The 20182-nt window shown below is 47.6% G+C and overlaps 1 protein-coding gene across 2 annotated transcripts; it reads left to right on the forward strand.

The window, feature by feature from the left end:
* The first annotated feature begins 761 nt into the window (after positions 1 to 761).
* HAUS7 (HAUS augmin like complex subunit 7) lies at positions 762 to 18392 on the forward strand. Of its 2 annotated transcripts, none has more exons than XM_044443714.1 (10): positions 762 to 816; positions 4069 to 4184; positions 5330 to 5397; positions 11537 to 11598; positions 12031 to 12131; positions 14142 to 14300; positions 14581 to 14677; positions 16388 to 16612; positions 17500 to 17611; positions 18149 to 18392. In XM_044443714.1, exons 1-10 carry the CDS (start codon positions 784 to 786, stop codon positions 18220 to 18222), a joined length of 1047 nt encoding a protein of 348 aa, XP_044299649.1. In that variant the 5' UTR covers positions 762 to 783; the 3' UTR covers positions 18223 to 18392. The 2 variants fall into 2 exon arrangements, with proteins under 2 accessions (XP_044299649.1, XP_044299650.1); XM_044443715.1 differs by having other exon boundaries at positions 766 to 902.
* Positions 18393 to 20182: the final 1790 nt, after the last annotated feature.

Raw genomic sequence — 20182 nt, forward strand, 5'->3', positions numbered from 1 at the left:
GACTGCTTCAGTGACTCCATCTAGCCGCCTCATTCTCTGCCGTTCCCTTCTTCTCATATCCCTCTTAGTCCGCCATTTAACAGAGCAGGCAAGAATCAGAAGATACTGAACTTGAACAATAGTGATCTTGGAGTGCCCCCTGTTGAGGACCAATGGGTATTACGTGAAATGCACTGCAAAGTGAACAATTTCAGGCCAGTTGACGCAACGGTAATTCATTTTTGGGCAATGCAAAGATAAATGTGTTGAACTAAAAAGATACACAGGAACTGCCAATGTAAGCAGGAAGGCTTGGATCCGGAGGTGTACCACGTAGGGAAGTGGTATAATCTTACCCAAGATAGGTTAAGACTAGAATCCCATATGTCACTTGTTCTTTACTGCCTATTCGAGAGAGATCCTAAAACTTAAGCGTTATGAGACCTAATCCCGCCGTCGGCGCCAGATCTTCCAAGAATTTCTTGCGCCTGCGTGTTTGAAATGCTCTCCCATATGGAAGCTACAACAAAAGCCGCAGAACCTAACTCCAACTTTCTCTCCAGCAGGTTGGCTTTCGAGAACCAGCAGAGCAGGTAAGAAAGGTACATCTCCCCTCTCCCCGCGCGCGCGCGGTGACGTAGTGCAGTTCGGAAGACAGCCGCCGAACCTCCTCCTGAGTTCGAACGCAATCGACCCGCCACCGCAGGGAACATTGCGATAGTGCTTCTCTCCTATCAGCTTCGAGGCTGACGGGTCCGCGCCAATAAGAGTGGGGCAAGGGCGGGCGTATGCTTGAGCGGGAAGATGGCGGCTGTTGAGATCTATGAGCGGCTCAAGGTATTCTATCCCAGCGAGAGGTTCCCGGGACTAGAGGCGCCGAAGGCGGAGAGTGCGCTATGTGGGAGCGGGCTTGGTTTTTTGCGGTGAGAGATGCCTCTGGGCGTGCATTCTAGCGTTTCGCCTTCCCCCACCGGGCGTCCTCCAGATATCTTGGACCGCAATCCCAATCATTCCTGACTATATGCTGACTGCGGAAGGCTGGTGTAGATAAATGCGAATTTGCAGAATCGGGTGGGATGCACAATAATACAGCTGGACGCATCTTCAGTAAAATAGGTGATAGCTAAGAGGAGCTTTGGAGTGCAGAGGATGAACACAGGAGGGCGGGGGGCTGCTGCCTTCACGGCTGAAGCTCTCCAGAGTCAGGAACGGGATGTTGGACTTCGGAGACCTCCGTTAGAAATTGGAGACATGGTGGACTTACATCCTTAAGAATTAGCACTTTGGTGCTTTTTAAGAAATTCACAGCGTCAGGAACATACAGTGAGTATTAATTTTTTTCACTCTTCAAGCTGGTGCCCTCCAGATGTTTTGTACCAACAACTTTCAGTGTCCCAGACTGTTGGATGTGCAGCCTTGGCTGATGGGAGTTGAAATGCAAAGCATCTGGAGGGCATAAGGCTGGAGGAGGCTGATGTACAGGTTATGCTGCCAGGAAATATATTGATGGCTTTAAAAGTGGATCAGACAGTTGAATGGAAGAAAAGTGTTCTCAGTTGTGACTTGTCAGAGGCAATATTCCCTCTGCTGCAGGAAAAATAGCTGCTGAGAACTGGATGCTGCTCTTAGTTTTGATTCGATCCGGCAGGGCTGTTCTTAATCTTGTAAACCTTATAGCAAACCTCTGAGGGAGATCAGTCCTGCTTCCATGCTGTGGAGAGGCAGATGGGTTTAGCTAAGGCTGTTTGTAGTGAAATCCTAAGTACATGTTCTCTAAAGTAACTACCAAATCCCAATAAATGCCATGAGATTTACTTCTTAGAAAGCAGATGTAGGAATTGCAGCCTGATCCTATATGTATTTATTCAGAAATAAGTACGAGGAAGGCTGTACAGGGTTTTACAGATCTTGTGAGTAAGCTGTCATGGGATTCTGTTGATAGCGAGCTTCTGCCTGAAGTAAAATGTGTAGTGGAGACACCGGTTTTCTGTTCCATGCCTCTCACTCCATCCCAGTCCTTCTCCCATCCTAAAAAGCTTAAGCAAAACCTTCTCTGCTCAAGCAAATTGATACTGGCTTTTACATCAGAGAGTAAATTGCATCTATTCTTCTTTCATCAGTTAGCATACAGAAAAGTCATTCAGATCAATATTAATAGAATAAAAAATAGTAAGCCCATATTTCAGAACATTTTTCAGATGGAGATTTTTTTAAAAAAGTAATCTGCTCTTTTGTAGCTAATGTTACTAACTTCATAGCCTCTGTAGATCCATGTGAAGAAATTTACTGTGTGGTAATACAGATCTGGTGATACGGTTTTAATTTGTTTACCTTGTGGATACCATATGTTACATATCTGAACACCAAGGAAATTAAAGGCCTTGTGATATTTCTCTGTAGGACTAAATTAAGCCAAGGACTAAATCTATCTTCCCTATCTTTGGGCCCTGTCCTTTACAAAGAAGATATCCTGCCCCAGTCCCCTTGAAACAAAATGAAACAGCTGTGCAAGACAGTAGCTTCTTGGGGAGGTTGAGCAGGAAGCCTTCCTGATGAATTGTGCTGCAGGGTGATTCATGTTGTGGAAATTCAGGGCTATGGTACTCGTAGGAATATGTTAGCTGTTCAGTTATGCAGGTTTCTTGCTAAGCAAAAATACAGAAGTAGCTGAAAGGTGTTGAGAATACTTTCTGAGCAATGCTGGTCATGAATGCAAAGGCCTTTAGTCTTGTTAGAGAGCTGTTTATTTTATAGCCTTGAGCACAAAAACATATTTACTGACAGAAATTTAAAATGGTTATGATCTAGGAAATGTGAGGCAGGGATTGATGGGTGAGTACAGTAGAAGTTAGGCCATCCAAACAAAGGGCCTGAATATTGTTGGGCAAAGCTTTTTAAATCCCAGAAAGAGGAATTTGCTGCTGAAGAACTTGATTTTTTTCCACTCTTATTTAAGGTTGCTATCTGGAAATTTGATTCTGACATATAGGAATTCCTGCCTGCCCTACAGGATCATTTTAAGGATTCATGAAGGAATGTACATGGGTTAGTTTGGATATTTGTGATCCTGGAAGATTGCTATTTATGTAGTAGTAGTAGTTGTTGTTGTTAAAGGTAAAGGTAAAAGTTTCCCCTTGACATTAAGTCCAGTCATGCCTGACTCTAGGGAGCAGTGCTCATCTCCGTTTCCTAGCCGAGGGAGCCAGCGTTTGTCCGCAGACAGTCTCCGTGGTCAGCATGACTAAACACCGAAGTGCACGGAACGCTGTTACCTGCCCACCAAAGTGATACTTTTTATCTACTTGCATTTGCATGCTTTCGAACTGCAAGGTTGGCAGGAGCTGGGACAGAGCAACGGGAACTCACCCCATTGTGCAAATTCGAACCGGCAACCTTTCGATCTACCAGCCCAGCAGCACAGCAGTTTAAACCACTGCGCCACCTGCAGTCCCTTATTGTTGTTATGTGCTTTCAAACTGTCTCTGACTTCTGAATGAAGAATCTCCAGAATGTCTTATCCATGACAGTCGTGCTCAGCTCTTATGAATTTAAGGTTGTGGATTCCTTTATGGAGTCAATCCATCTCATATTTGGTCTTCCTTTTCATCTTCTGCCTTTGACATTCCCTAACATGATTGTCTTCTCCAGTGAGTCTTGCTTTCTCATGATGTGTCTGAAACATGACAGCCTCAGTGTTGTCATTTTTGATTCTAGGAAAAGATCTGGTTTGATTTGATCTAGGACCCACTTGTGCATCTTTCTGTCAGGCCAGGTTATTCACAAAGCCTAGCACCATGTTTCGAATGCATCAGTGCAATAGAGTGGATGCTATTAGTCTTGGTCTCCACTAGGTAGTCTCCACTTAGTAATTGTTAGTTATTAGCTTTTGGCTACAACCCCATAATCCTTGACCATTGGCTATGGTGTCTGAGGCTTCTGGGAGTCCAAAACATTAGAAGGGTAATGTAGATAGGATACCTATCACTTCTTTAAGGTCTGCACTGTAGGACTCGATGAGTAATGTGGAATGATATTGGAGTGAGTGGAATTACCCACCCTTTCCCAACCCCTGTTCTTCCTCTCTTACAGCAACTGAACTGTCCTGCACTAGAGGGTGTTTACCTGTCAGAACCTAAAGACATAGAGAAGTTGCTGTGTAGCCCTTCACCTCATCGCCTGGATATATTGGAATGGATTTGTATCAGGTAATGTCCATCACAGGCATATCTTTACTCCCTTTGTCACTTTCTTTCTCTTCCCACTTCCTAGTTGGACAGGAGCAGTTTCCCTAGACAATTTCTTCTGCTAATTTTGGAAACCTATTGCTGCTTTTTATCCTTTGTTCGCATTTCTAAAATTAGGTGACTATATAGCTGGTTCCATTTTTAAGGCTAGGAATGAGATATGTAGTTCTGCAATGTGATCTTTCATACATTTCGTATGAGTTAAGCTGCAGTTCCATGTTTCAGGTCAGAAGTGCTTTCTTGTTCCAGAACTCCCACTTGGCAGCTATGGCATCTGAAAGCCAATTCTCCTCTGACTTTCTGTGCCAGCACCATCAGGAATATGTGGCCCCAGGTTTGGGTTAAGCCTGTAGGTTTGCTGCATGATTAGTTTAAGCAGGACACAACTTGAGAATGATGACAATTTGCACTCAGAAGTGATTTTCAGTGAGTTCCTCAATGTTTAAATTAGCTAGCCCTCGCAGATATGTCTGACAGAAAGTTGCAGGGGTAAGTTGGCGTTCTGTGTCCAAAGTCAAGGATCTCTCTCCTAGTTGTGTATCTAGGAATGAGAAGCTGGAAGAGAAGGACTATGGCAAATGGCCCTTTGCCCAGGCAAGGTATCTGAATGTGTGGTAGCCAACCAGTTCCACGTACCCTTGGATGAATCCCATTATCTGGATTCATTTCAGAGTTCTGGCTGGACTCCCCATACCATGATGACCTACCTATTCTGGGTTAGAAATGAAAGAAGTGTGACCCTGCTAATATTCCTGAATCCCTCAGCTGCATTTGATACCACTGGCTATGGTATGCCTCCGTGGTGATTGTCTGAACTGAGAGTGGGGTTACTGCATGGGAGTGGTGTTGCTTCTGCTTCAGTGGCCAGCTCCAGGAGGTGGTAATTGGGGGAATACCATTCAGTTTTGTGGACTCCCCAGCGTGGGGCTTTGTACCCCATGCTTTCAACTTCTACATGAAACTACTGAGTTTCTTGCTGCTGTTCTCAGTGCTAAGAACAGCGCTGTTGCTGAAGCCAGATTTGGAGAAAATGTGTGTCCATTCTGCAGCTGTTAATAATCCTTCCTGCAGCAAGGTTCTGACGCTCTTTTTGCTTTCCCTTGCAGTGTGTATCCACCTCTCCAACAGCAGTTCTCATCCCTCAAAGAATCGGAGTCAGATGTAAAGATAAAAGGTAGTCCTTGGGTTTGGGTTGAAAGGGCAAGTGTGTAATCTACAGTATATCACAGAAGTGAGTACACCCCTCACATTTTGTAAATATTTTATTATAACTTTTCATGTGACAACCCTGAAGAAATGACACTTTGCTACAACGTAAAGTGTCCCTTAGCTGTGGCCCGGGCTATTCGGAGACTGCCTTCCCTGAGACACAGGGGTTTGTTTGTGCTGTGCTGTGCTGTGCTTTGTTTTTCTTCCAATTTAAATTTATTTTATCCTTGTGTGTGTGTGCGAGTGGGTTTTTGTCTGGGAGAACTGGGCGAGTGAGAGGAACTGCAGGACAGACAAGGCAGGGGACCAAGGTAAGGTCTCGGAAGGGATAAGATGGCAAACCAGGAGATGGCCTTGGCAGGAGTCACGGGTGTTGCTGTCCGTTGCGAAAGCTGCAACATGTTCGCCCTTCTCCCCCAGGATACACTTGCCCTCGGTGCAAGATGGTGACCCTGCTGGAAGAGGAGGTGAGGTGCCTGAGGGCCAAGAGAGCTCTACAGGCCCCCCCGGGGCAGCCCCGCTCTGGACAGAGGGTTGAGGGAGGGGCCACAGGAGGAGCAGCTGCAGAGACATGGAGGTATGTCACCCACAGGAGGAGGAGCCCAGCACGGCCTCCTCCTTCTCCTGGCACCAATCTGGAGCTGGGAAACAGGTTCTCTCCACTTGGGGAGGCTGGGGCTGATGAGGCCTCGGGGGACCAGCAGGACCCCCAGCCTGAGATGTCAGGCGGCAAGGGGGCCGCTGCAGGAGAGGCGAGGGCCAGGGCATGGCCGCCCACCAGCACCAGAAAGGTACGGCAGCGGGTGATTGTTGTTGGGGACTCCCTGCTGAGGGGCACTGAGGCGGTGGTGTGCCGCCCCAACCTGGAGACAAGGGAGGTTTGCTGCCTGCCGGGCACACGCATCTGGCATGTGATGGACAGAGTGGAGCGTCTTGTTCACTCCAGGGGTCACCAGCCGCTCCTGGTGATCCATGTGGGCACAAACGATGTAGCCAGGCAGGGTGTGGCTGGGATCACCAAGGACTTTGAGGCCTTGGGGAAGAAACTCAGGGAGCTGAAGGCCCAAGTGGCCTTCTCGTCAATCTTACCTGTCCGGGGATTTGGGCCAGGAAGGGACAGGAGGGCCTCCAAGGTGAATGACTGGCTTAGGGTGTGGTGCCAGAAGGAACGCTTCGGGTTCCTCGACCACGGCACTCGTTTTCTTGCAAATGGACTTCTGGCAAGGGACGGGTTAAACCTCACGAGGATGGGGAAAAGGTCCTTTGGAGATGCTCTAGCGAGCTTCGTCCGGAAGACTTTAAACTGAGCCGGGGGGGTCAGGCCCCCCAGGAACGTGTCTGCACTGGACAAGTGTGGGGGGAGGATCAGGGCTCTGGGAGCAGGGTTTTAGAGATACTGCAGGGACTGACAGGACTCCTTCAGAGAGGGGCCAGGTATTTGGGAGGAAGGAGGAGGCTGGGAACTCCAAGGGAAGGAAGCGGTGGGAAGGAGTTGAGGTGCATGTACACCAATGCTAGGAGCATGGGTAATAAGCAGGAAGAGCTTGAAGCTCTCCTGGGAATAGGAGGGTATGATCTGGTGGGAATCACAGAAACTTGGTGGGATGAAAGGCAAGTCTGGAATGTGAACATAGAAGGGTATCACCTTTTTAGAAACGACAGGAAGGGAAAGAGAGGTGGGGGTGTGGCTTTATATGTCAGGGAAGGGATAGGATGCAGTGAGATAGAATGCAGCACAGATGGGGATTCAGTAGAGGGAGTCTGGGTGAAACTTAGGGGTTTTGACAGGGAAAGAGACCTGACAGTGGAGGTATGTTATCGCCCTCCAGGTCAACTTGAGACCTTGGATGATGTCCTGACAGGCCAGATTCTTAGGATATCTCGGGGGAGAGACACAGTAATTATGGGAGATTTCAATCTCCCGGATATTACTTGGAAGACTCACTCGGTGGTGACAGCCAGGTCATGTCGCTTCCTAGAAGCTATTGAGGGAGCATTTTTCACACAGAGGGTCTGAAAGGCAACGACGGGGGGAAACATCCTTGACTTGGTCTTGACCAATAGGGAGGAGCTGATAGATGAAGTACAGATTAGGGGAGCTCTGGATGCAAGTGATCACTCTATCCTTTGCTTTGAGATCGGGACTGTGGACGGGCAGCAAGTTGAGCACTAGAAGCTGGGACTTCAAGAGGGCCAACTTTGGCCAACTGAAGGCCAGACTGGGGAAAGTCTCCTGGGATAGGTTACTGGAGTTGAGGAGGGGTGGATAGCACTCAAAAGGGAGGTTTTGGTGGCGCAAGCCTTGACAATACCTCTAGTCAGTAAGGTGGGGAGGCGGAGGAGAGTGCCACCATGGATGCTAAAGGAGGTGATTAGAGGGATTAGATGAAAGAGGAACCTCCGTAGGAAATGGGTACTGGGGGAAATAGACAAAAGGGTATACCGGGAGGAAGAGGCCCGTTGCAGAAGGATTCTTTGCAAGGCTAAGGCTGATTACGAGCTGAGACTTGCCAAGAATATCAAGAGCAATAAAAAGGGCTTCTTTCAGCATGTAAATAGGAAGAGGAAGGGGAGACAAGTGGTGGGACCACTAAATAAGGAGGAAGGAGATCCCGTGACTGATATGAGGGAACAGGCACAGATGGAGGAGCAGGTACTCCAGATCCAAAAGGATCTGGACAGATTATGGAAGTGGGCAGGATAAGTGCAAGGTCTTGCACTTGGGGCATAGGAATAGGTGTCATAAGTACAGGTTAGGGGACAAGTGGCTGGAGAGCAGCACTTGTGAAAGGGACCTCGGGGTACTGGTTGACTCCAGGCTAGACATGAGTCAGCAGTATGATACAGTGGTCAAGAGGGCGAATACCACCCTTGGTTGCATAGCCAGAAACGTGGCTTCTAGATCGAGAGAGGTATTACTACCACTCTACACAACGCTAGTGCGCCCGCAACTGGAGTATTGTGTTCAGTTTTGGGCCCCTCATTACAGAAAGGATATAGCCAGGTTGGAGTCAGTGCAGCATAGGGCCACAAGGTTGGTGGCCGGTTTGCAGGGGATGCCGTATGAGGCGAGACTGAGGAAACTGGGTCTCTTCAGCCTGGAGAAGAGGAGACTCAGAGGGGATATGTTGGTGACATACAGATATGTGAGGGGATGTCACACGGAGATGGGTAGAGACCTGTTCTCCCCTGCAGAGGAAGGCAGAATGCACTCCAGCGGAGCAAAGCTCAGGGAGCCAAGGTTCCATTTGGATGCCAGGAAGCACTTCCTGACAGTCAGGACCCCGAGGGTGTGGAATGGGCTTCCATGAGAGGTTGTTGAGGCCCCATCGGTGCGGGTGTTCAAGGATAGGCTGGACGTCCACATGGTGGGCATGTCATGAGCGGAGCCGGCTGGTGCTGGAGGTCAGACTAGATGGCCTGGGAGACCCCTTCTGACTCGCTCTGTTTTCTATGTTTCTAAAGTAATGAATATACAGCTTGTATAACAGAGTAAATTTGCTGTCCCCTCAAAATAACTCAACACACAGCCGTTAATGTCTAAACCGCTGGCAACAAAAGTGAGTACATGCAAAGACTTGAATGCATGTTGAGCTGCCCTGAGGTACAGGGCATCTGGATGGAAATGGGGAAGGAAGGTTGGCACTGCAGCTTCGTGCTCTGGGGAAAATGAAGAGAAATATTTGCAAACAATATCAGAGGGTAGCTAAACTTGCCCCTGATGACCTCAGTTGCAGAAGGGGCAACTTGGGTCTTCTGTCAATTGTATACACTTAGGTTGTGTTGAATACTGTCCCATTGAATTCCATTAGGAAGAACTGAAAACCAAGCCAGCTCCTGTCTAAATCTTTCCCTGCATAACTGCTTCCCGGTTTCTGATTTTGGGCACAGTAGGCTTGTGTGATGGCATGTAAAACTGGATGAATGGATATGACTGGCTGACTAGAATAGATTCGGAGCTTAGTCTCATAGCTGCCAGGCCAGCCTCCCTAACCCGGTTCTCTTCCAAATGACCATTTCTAACATTGGCTGTGCTGCCTGGGATTGATGGATGTCAGAGTCAAAAACATCTAAAGCAGGGGTCTCAAACTCAACTTACCTGGGGGCCACTGGAAGTAGAGTCTGGGTGAGGCTGGGCCGCATCAAGTATTCCACCACCACAGTGGTGGTGGGCCGCTCATCCGGAGGCCGGCCCGGGCGCCACCGGTGCTTTGAAGGCCGCAGGGCCCCTCCCCCGTGCCCTGCCCGTCCCGGCAATTGGCCCGCGGGCCACGAGTTTGAGACCCCTGATCTAAAGGGCATCTTGAATTGGGAAATCTCATCTCATGCCAGCTAGAAATTCAAACAAACTCCTATTCTTAGTAGTAATAGTTGCATTGCAAAAGAAAGTGTATTTCTCCACTCTGAACAGATACAGGGGAAAGTTATGGACAGCATTGCACAGCATTGTCCTCTGGAGCTGTTCTTTGCAGAAATGTATCACTGGATCCTCTCTGGAAGGAAATGAAATCTCCCACATTCTGCTGTTTGTAAGGGTTCAAAAACATGAATGCTTTTTGTGGTTCCCAGATAGCAAGCCTTCAGTGTATCTTCTCAGACAGTGAGAGGCACCGGAGGTGGCACATACTGAAACCACTCCAGGCGCCTTCTGCCAGTAGACCAGCGAACACCAAGCTTTGTGCCTTTCTTTCTGAAAATACTGCCATCTTATTCTCAACGGTATAACTAATGGATAGCTTCAAGGTTCTCCCTGCCAGTTTTCTGGACATGCAGGACCAGTTAAGATTAAGGGAGAAATAAAGTCCATGTGATGTGCTTGCTTTGAATATCTGGTTCAGCCCCCATGGAACCCCTCAGTGGGGCCCATGCCTCGCTAGCATTCTGCCATGTGCTCCACCATGCCATCTTTTGGAGCCAGCTGTGGTGATGTCATTGTACAGATGTGGAAGCTATACTGGGTTTTTGAAAGCTATATAAGTCTGGAAAAACTCAAACGTAACCAGTGCTGGCCATTTCAACATTGTAGGGCACAACTTTTTATTCTGCATTTAAGGCTGGCATTCATGCATCAGAGGCAGAAAATGAGTAAATTTAGGGTCAGAAAGCTGTCAAGGGCCCAGGCAGCTACAGAGCTGATGCTGGAGCAAAGGGGTTTGATATGCATCTTAGTGGACTAACTTTGATTAATACAGGATGGTTTTGTGAACTAAGATTTAGTTCCCTTCTCATCCTGCTTGGAGCAGTTGTAGTGTTTACATATTAAACTGTCAAGGTGGTCTGACTTACCACATGCTTTACTCACTTTTGTAAAAAGGTGTGCTTAAACTGGCCACTTTTATTTAGAATGGAAAGCATTTGCATTGAGTATGAGGGAGGGAGGCAAACTGGAACATGCTCCTCATTACATTGGAGCCCCGCATCAATTTCATGCTAAAATTTTCACCCATTTGGGAGGGCCAAACAGCTGTGCAGGCGGGATTTCTGGGGGGAAACCAATGTGGGGCCTGAACCTAATCAGGAACATGTGCCAGAATGAAGGTTCACACAAAAGTTTTTTTTTTCAGAATAAAAGTGGCCACCTTAAGCATGTTTTTTCAGTGTGAATATCATCATGTGTGCGACGTGGTCTCTGCCTGAGAGGGGGGAAAAGGAAATCCTGCTACTTGACTTCATCCTGTGAATCCCTCAGATCAGCCGTGGTCTGTTGTTTCCTCTGATAATGGGGCTGATGCTGGTGCCGAAACTGCAGTGCACCAAGTATAATAAGACATCATATATTTCTAGACTTCTAAAACTGAGGTCTTGTCATAGCCATGGGCTTATTTGAATGGTCTAAAACCCTGGAGGGATGATTCCAGTTGAAAGAAGGCAAGGCTGGGCTAGCATGGGCCAGAGCACTGAGTGATGGAACGTGTGAAGTGCTTCATGAAGGGCACTCTTTGTTGCCAGCAGAGGGATTATTTCTTGAAATAGGCACTGCAGAGCAGATTTAAGCCTGGTGGGCATGGGCCGGGCACGTAGGCGTGCGTGCACGCACTTCTTCCTATAGCTGTGAGCCTGAGTGGCTCGGGCTCTGGAACTAAAACTGCCTCCTATCCTAACAGAAATGGCAAAGCTGGGGTATGAGCTGATGCTTTCTCAAGCCAATGACCTGGATCTCATTGCGGTAAGTGCCTGGGAAAAGGCTGTGGGAGGGGGCTCTTTTCGAGTTGCTCACGGGATGCCCACTCCCCACCCCCATACGTAAATCTATTGCTGTTGCCTTGTAATGTCCGCTTTCTGCTGCAGTTTGACTTCCTTACAGTAAATATAGTGAGCCGTTCCCCTTTTGTTTGAGATAAATGTTAGATATTTGAAAGTTCAAAGTATATCATTACTGAAAAATGAGTATCCTTCCCTCTTCTTTCTAGAATCTTTCATAGATTTTTTTGTGAATCTATTTACATATGTATCATGTTCACAGGCAGGGTACTTCTGCATGTCAGTTGCTGGGGGGGAATGCCTTTCTTGTGAACTTTCCAGAGGCATCTAGCTGGCCACTGTTGGAAACAATATGCTGAGTTGTATGTAGCTCCTCTGACATCTTCTTCATGAACAGGGAAATGCTTCTGCCCGGAAGCAGCTACACTTCCTGGAGCAACTCCTGGCTGCGGTATCAGATGAGAGTGATCTCCCATTATCTGACTTGGAGTTTTTCAGGTGAACACAAAGTAGATTAGCATCTCCCTTTTCAAAGTGCGGGGCCTTGCAACTGTTGGGATGTAGAGACTTGCTGTACTGAATGGCCTTTGTGCAGAGATCTAAGCTCCTTGTCTATCATGTGGAACAGGATTGACTCAAGCAGAGAATGTTTCCGAGTCCAGTGTCTAGGTGCGTATCTTCCTTTTTTTCATGGACTCCAAAGGAAAGGTCAATGATATATTTGAGGCTATGGTGGGGAGGAGCAGAGAGAGGATGACTGGGAAGGGTCTCTGTCTTGTCACTTCATAAATATTGTCCACCTGTCCACAGGCCCTGTGATTCCTAACACCTGGTGACTTTTCTGTGCAGCCACATGAGGACAAAAAAGTAGTGTGTTGAGTAGTCTGAAACTGAGGCAGCATTAGTACGACACTGCAAGCTGTATTCAGGGAATAAAATGAGAGGTCCTTGAGGAAAGAAATAGCTGTCAGGATTATTAAAGCTTTTTCTGACTTTTAAGAAATTTTCTCTTTTGTTATTGAAATGCCATTAATCTGGGTTAAATTGTTAAAGGAAATGAAGTGAAGAGACAACCTCAGTGGTGCACAGGAGGAATTAATTTTGAATTGGGAGAGAGCAACTGAATGGGGCTGGCATTGAACTGGTTTCTTCATAATATTAAACCTATAAACCATTCGTCTGAAAAAAATTGGCTCTGATGTCCCAGTTTTAGGGTTCTTTGAGGCCACCCTCTTCCTTTTCATGGTGATTTAATTATTGATGCTAACATTATTATTACATTCCTGCACTGCCTTTTTCCCTTTGCAAGAAACCCAGAGCAATGCACATGTTCCTCCTCCTCCTCATTTTATCCTCACAAAAAACCTGTGAAGTAGATCAGGCAGAGATAGGCCAAAGCCACAATCCGGATCTTCCAAGTCCCAGTTTAACATTCTGACCACTACACCACACTGGCTGTCATGATACGTTCCATCATGGTGGTACTAGGATAACAGTGGTTTCTTTTCTCCCTTCCTCTTCTTACCGACCATCAAAGGCCACTTTTCATGCTCAGCCTGGCCATGTGTGCCATCCATTCTCCAGCTATTGGAATGCTCTGAGTCCACATTCTAAGGATGGAGCGCTGAGCCTGTTCCGGTATTGAGCCTCTTCCTTTAGTATACTGAGCCACCTCTTTCAGCAGCAGGGCTAGGGTGCAGTGTCCTTTGCTTACACTTGATTCTCATTCCCAGTGCTAGAAGTGGAGCTGCAGAATACAGTGGCACCTTGGCTCACAAACTTCCAGGACTCTGGTCGTGACCCAAATTGGTCGTGAGTCAAGTTAAATTTCCCCATAAGGTTCAATGTAAATAAGGTCAATCCGTTCTGTAACCATTTTTTAAGACAGAAAAATGTGAAGCAAAGTGACAACAACAAGATCACGGCCATCTCCCCCCACCCCTACCCCAAGCACAAGCGCGGCCATCACCCCACCCGCCAGCATGACCAAGATCGCACTGTCATCCCTGCAGGCGCCCGTCATCCCGGGTACTGGGGAGTTGGGGGGAGAGACGGGCATGATCGCAGGCACACGGGGAGGGAGAGATGGGTGCAAACGGTGTGCTGGGGGTGGGGAGATGGCTGCGATTGTAGTTCCGTTCATGCAGGGAAGGCGTGCCTGATCAGAGCCGCGCTCCTGCAGGAAAGACAGGCGGAATCTCTGCCATCTCCCCCGCGGCTCTGCTTTGCTGCTCCCATCTTTCCTGATCACACATGTGTTCCCTGCAGGAACGGAACTGTGATCGTGGCCATCTCCCCACTTGGGGGCGGAGGGGGGGGAGATGGTTCGCCACCCAAAGCGGTGTTCGCGACCCAAGTCAAATTTTTTCAGAAATTTTTGTTCGTGACCTGATTTGTTCATGAACCAAAGTACCACTGTATTCAGTTGGCTGTCTAGGCACCTGTGGGCCACAGTGTTTCCACAACCAGCCCCTCTAGTTCTCTAATATCTGCCTCTTTTTCTTCCAGCACAGAGGAATATTTCCAAGAGATAGTGAAGAAGAATGAAGAATTTGTGAAGCAGGTTTTCTATAGCCCTGATCTGCAGGCTGTGTTGAACCCAGAGTGTCATCCCTGGAGCTCCGACATCAAGCCCCTCCTTGTGGGTAAAAACATACTGCCAAAAAGGTGAGTTGTCTGGTTCTTCTGCTCACCTTCTGCTTGTGGAAGAAAAAGAGCTTGAAAGACCTTGATCTCAGGCACTTCTGATGTCTGAGCCACTCTTCAAAGCCAGCAAATGAAAGCGGAAGGACATGGCTAATGTAAAGCTGAGCTGGGGAGTAAACTCCAGCTCTCCTGCCCACACACTGTGCTTCTACTCTTTTCCTTCCTTTTCTTTCTTTGCCAACCTGATGGTGGAATCCCAGAGTCCTGATGCCCTGCCTCCTTGTCCCACTGTGCTATATAGGGTCCTGCGATCAGCAGCTTCCCATGAGAGAACCTTGACGGATTTACTGAAGCAGGTAGAAGATGCAGCTGCAAGGCTGGAAGGTCTGAGGGCCCAGGTAAGCAGCACACAGGCCAGTTTCTTGGGTGAGAGTGGGTGCCTTGCACTGCGCCAGGTGAGTGGGTCATCTCACTGGGTCATCTGGAACTTACTCATTCTCCTAGCGCAGTCATGAATGTGCTTGGAGAGGTCTTGCCACATGCACTCCATGTTTTACAGCATATAGGTTTGCCATGAGAGACTGGGCTCGGTAGCCTTAAGGCCTCTTTTTGATCTGTAGCTCAGGACATTTTGCTAGTCAGGCGCCCACCAAGCGGTAAAAATGCAGATTGGAAAATGGCCATAAAGGTGGTGAGGGGTTGCCAACCGGCATTTCCCTTTGACCTGTCTGTGTAGCCTTTGGTCCCCATCTACTTCCTCTGCCCCTGAAAGATATTTCCTCCCTCTGCTGCTTCATCCACCATCTTTGTTGAGATCACTGCTTCCCTCCCTTCTTCAGCCGTGAACTGCTGTATTGTACCACCCCTGTAAACCTGCCAATGGGACCTAACCCACACCTTCCTTTCTTTAGTTCCTGTGTAGCCCTATTTACTTCTCTCCCATAGACCATATTTCCTTTTTAAGTTTGCCACCCTTCTTTTCTGGCAGGTGCCTGGCATGCTGCAATGTAATGGCTGTAACCATTTCTTTAAAAAATCTGCCATATGGGCCATCTTAAGAAGAACCCCACTCAATCAGATCAGAGGGTGCCTTTTCTTGGTAGAAAAGTGGGCTGCAAATCAAATAAGAAACCAATATAAAGGCCCATCTAGTCCAGCAACGTATTTCTCACAGGAGTAAAACCAGATGAGCTTTCGAATTTCCAAACACGAAAATGAGGAAGACAAAATCTGAAATGGCTTGGAACAGTGCTTGGGGCCTTGGCATCAGGCAGTTGTTTATGGTGCTGCCTATGTCCGTTGCGGAGGTGGGGGGCAGCATGGCATTTTCTGATACATGTGCAGGAAGTGGCAGATTTTGTCTGTCCCTCTCAGCATTCTAATGGTCCCTTTGCTGCCTGTACTAAGTTGAAGGTATCCACAGGAGCACAGTGGATGCATGGGCTCCCATCTCTCTCATAGGCATGTGGAACATTTTCAGCACAGAAGTTATTCTCTCACTTTAGGGCAACTTGGACCTTTCCTGCCATCTCTACATTTTCCCAGCTCCATAGCTTAATTACCTTAAATTGGAGCAGGACCCCCCGCTTGCCATTGCATTTCCTCTCTACCTAGTATAAACAATCCAAATTAAGGTCCTCCAGTACTCTGAGTAAACTATGGGTGGATGGATACTTGGTTGTGCCTGCTCTAGGCCTCATTCCTAGAGGTCAGCGCCAGCCCTGGATTTTTGAGGGCCTTGGGCAGAAACCCTCAGTGGCCCCCCTCCACCAGAGCATCTGCCTTCTGGCCGCAATTGTCACCAGCTGCTCTTGCTCCTCCTCCTTCCTCCTCATTGTTTCTTGCACCTCTTTTCTCTGCTGGGAAATGAGCAAGGAGGTAATGGCACCACCTGCTCCACCTCAGAAGAGAGGCAGGTTAAAAGCTAGTTTGCAATGGCTAAGTGGAAGGGCCGCTTCAGGGACTCCTTGTCTGTGGCCCCTGTCAGGTTGTGGTCCCTTGACAGGTGCCCAGCCATGCCTTGATGTCATCCATTTTCTTGCTCAGCAGTGAGGGAGAGTGAGGGCTTGGCAAAGAACAGCAGTCACCCCCAAATGGGGCTTTTTCAGTGTTCTTTCCTGCAGGAAGATCCGGCGGGTACAGACTCATCCTATGACAGTGTCACAGCTCTGCAGACATTCAAGCTGATTGCTTCCGACTTCCACCAGTTACTTGTGGCCTTTGAGCAGGTGTATGAGAACGAGCTGAAGCACTGTGAGCGCCCTGCTCCAAGGCTGAGCCCCTGTGGCCCCCTCTTCCAAGCTGTACACCAGGGCCTGCTGCTATGCGTGAAGGTGAGATTGCTTCCGTGTGTGTGTGGTGGGCAGGACAGGATTCAGGGTGGGGAGGCCAGGTGGCTATAATGTGGGAAAATGCCCTTTCACGGCCACTGTCACAGGGTGTCTTGCAGGTCTGTTATCACTTGGTGGAAGCCATGAGTAGAGCAGCAGGGACAGAAAATGCCACAGTGCATGCCATAGTTAGTTTCTTAGTAGCCAACTGGCTATCTTGCTGGGATTTTACTCTTTTTCTAGGATTTGCTCTGCATATTTTCATCTCTGCACACAGGAAATGAGCAAGTGAGAGAACAGGCTAGGTAGAAACCTTCCTGAGAGCTGCTTTTCTTTGTGTGTGGACTGCTTTGCACAGAGGAGCTTTCTATCACAAAGGCCCCTGGCTACTGATGAGGATGGAAGTTGGAACATTGTAGCATTAAGTATATTTTTAATTGACTGATTTAATTAATTAATTAATTAAAACATTTCTATGCCGCCCCATTCGCCGAAGCCTCGGGGCAGCTCACAACATTAGGTTAAAATACAAGAAAATACAATTTTAGTCTACCAACCTTAAATATATTTGCTTAAGATGGACTGCATTCACAGTGGACCCAAAGCACCTCCTTGTTGCTTTGCTGTTGTGCCACTTTTCTTAATTAGAGACACACAAGCTTGTTTTTGCTGCAGAAGACCAATCCTGTTACCCCTTTGGAAATTGCAGGCTTATATATAAATGCACCCAATAATTAGCACATCTGATGTTTTGGAAGTTCAGACTACGGCAGCTTTTATGCTAGTACCTAGAGCAGAAGTTCCTGGACAGTTGGAGGCAGGGAGGGCCCCAAGCTACTGGGAGGATGCAGCTGATCGGGCATTCTGGTTTCGCATGTTCTTATCTACAGGAGCTGCAAAGCCTGGCCCAGGTTATGGAAACATCTAAGCTCGTTGTGGAGAGGGTGAAGCAGCGTCATGGAGAGAAGACAGTTTGGAGTGGCAGTGCCAAAGTCACACTGCGTAAGTTTTGCAGCTGAGGAGAGGTTGCTGCCACGTGCATGGCTGCCCCCTTACTGTGGGGGCTGGTCTCCAGCATTCCACTATTCCACTTTCCCCCTGCAAAGAGCTAATTGCAAATTCAGCTTTCCACTTGGAGACCAAGGCAAAATCCTAGTGGGAAGATGTGACTCGTAACTGAAATGCCTTTGTAGCTCTTACGGATTTTGAACTGGCCTAAGCCTGTGGGAAAGTCTCATTTTTTTCAGGTGATGGAAATGTAGGGAAGACAGGACAGAAACCTTCCTTTGAGCCAGAAGGAGCAGAACTCATTAAGTATTGGACAAATTAGTCTGGGCAGGACCACTTGGAAGATGGAGCACTCAGCCCTTGGGTACCCTTCTTCCAAAGAAATGTCAGGTTCCAGCACAGCATGGGGAGGAACAAGGGTGTGCAGGTAGGGGGCTGCCAGGCTCAAAGTGAAAAAGGCACTTGGCTCCAGAGCCTTCTTGATGCTTCAGTCTGTCTTTGCCATAGCTAAGCAACATTTTACTTTTTCAGCATCAAAACTTGAAGAGCTGCAACAGAGATGCAAGGCTATTCACACCATGCTCGAGGATTGCCAGTTGTCCTGATCTCTGATAGACAGCAAACTCCAAGTTCCGCTGGGAAGGAGGAAAAAGTTCCCACTAGGATATGGAAGACACTGGAGGCAGACCTGGGAAATACTACATATTGTATTCTGAAATGTACATATATAGAGTTCTTTTGAGAAGGGCTAAAAATAAAGAGCGTTTTCTTTGTATATTGTCCATATCTCAGTGCCTTGAGGAAACTTTTCCTCAACATAGTTGTCTGCTGCAGTGCCCAGGTGCAGTTTTCACTCCCGCTGCTTTTTTTGACCAGCCTGGTATGAATGATCCTCTGAGCTGCTGGTTTCTCAGCATCACATTCTGATTTTAGCTCAGCACCAGCTGGATAAGTAAGCGACCTCCCCTTTCTGTGTGCACATTCCTGCCTTCTTGTGCCTAGCATTTTATCATCAATTAAGCACCATTGCAGGCTTCCCTCTGCTCTCCCACAAGCGAAGGTACTCTGAAGCCTATTTGGCATAATCCTGCCTTTCAGAGCAAGTGAGAAGAATAATCTGTGCTCTGCAGAAAAGGAACTTAATTACAAGAAGGTCCCATGACTGTGTGTGCTTGATGTGAGTCAGTGTTTCTCACAAGCCACTGTGGAGAGGAAAGAATCGTGCACCTCAGGCCCATGGAGGCTTTAGCTCCTTTCTCAAGCCATGCAAGCAACCTGGGGCAGACAGAGGTCATGCTTGAGAGGGAGGGTTTGCTCCCTGTTATTTCTAATCCTTGATTCAAGGTAACAGATTCTCCTTTGCTAGTGTGCTGGTCACTCTCCAAAATGGGAAGCGGAGAAGCACACTAACTACTTTTTCTGCCCCACATCCTCCTTAGTGGAGGAAGGTGCAGAGCAGCTGAGCTGGGCAGGGCAGGGCGTGGGCAAGCAGCCTCTCTTGCCCCCTGTGCATCGGTCAGAGAAGCTGCAGTGCGCACAGGCTCCCGGTTGGGTCAGTAACAGTGAGGCGACACTCTGTGCTTACCAGGACAGCTATATTTTCCTGACACAATGTGATCCTGATATATATCCATCTCATGACTGTCCCCTTCATCCACCACTCAAATTCCCTGTTGAAAGGAGAAACTTTTGAAAGAAGTAATTTCTCCCACTGATAGAATGAAATGTGTGGGTGAATATGGTACCTTCCCCTGCCTAAGGCTATTCTTAATAACTGCAAATGCTTCTCACTGAGGAATACTGCTGAAAAAAAGGGTCACCAAAATACCTCACTTCTGTTTGCCATGAATGGGCTGACTGGTTGATATGATCTGAGTCACACATACATGATATTTATCTTAGGTATAAAAACTGATAAGTGGCAAACATATTGGGAGAGTGGTTCTAATTAGTTTTCCAAGCACTGGAAAGCCAGGATTACAGATGTTGAGCACAACAGAAAGGAAAAGTTTTCTTTTTAACTTGATGGAAATTGTGTTGCTCTCAATCACCAGGCCTTCTAAATTTACCCCAGTTTTAGGTTGCATTAGAGTCCGTCCTTCCTTCCTTCCTTTCTTCCTTGTCTTGGTGGGGAAAGCTGCCATGGCCAGCAGAACAGCTGGAAGCAGCATGAAGGGGCATACTCATATCAGTGTGTATGTAACTATGCGCAGAAATCCCTCCTGGGAGGAACACTGTAAATGGAAAATATAACCTACTAATTGGCCCTTCTACTCACTCTTTCCCTTCAGTGACTTCAAAGCTGGACAAACGGATCAGCTTCACAGAACAACTTTCTATGTAATGTTATTACATTCCTCTAGCCAAATCCCTGAACATGTGTATCTCATTCTCTTCTCCCTCTGGCACAATAATTATTTTTTGAGCTTGGTAAGCCAGTACACTACCAGCTTGTTCCAAAAAAGTATTCCTTTGAAATATATACAACTGCATAAGACTCTAGTCTTTCTTCATGTTTGAGCTGGGTTGAAATCCTATTTGGCAGGAGGCTCTAGGCAAGTTATG

The sequence above is a fragment of the Varanus komodoensis genome, unplaced genomic scaffold (assembly GCF_004798865.1).
Source record: "Varanus komodoensis strain SLA01 unplaced genomic scaffold, ASM479886v1 scaffold42, whole genome shotgun sequence".
Taxonomy (NCBI): domain Eukaryota; kingdom Metazoa; phylum Chordata; class Lepidosauria; order Squamata; family Varanidae; genus Varanus; species Varanus komodoensis.

Bases quoted from the DNA above. Each gene is read 5' to 3' on its own strand.
- HAUS7 (XM_044443714.1), top strand. From the start codon at position 784: ATGGCGGCTGTTGAGATCTATGAGCGGCTCAAG. The intron at 817-4,068 runs GTATTCTATCCC...CCTCTCTTACAG, and splicing joins AGATCTATGAGCGGCTCAAG to CAACTGAACTGTCCTGCACT. The intron at 11,599-12,030 runs GTAAGTGCCTGG...CTTCATGAACAG, and splicing joins ATGACCTGGATCTCATTGCG to GGAAATGCTTCTGCCCGGAA.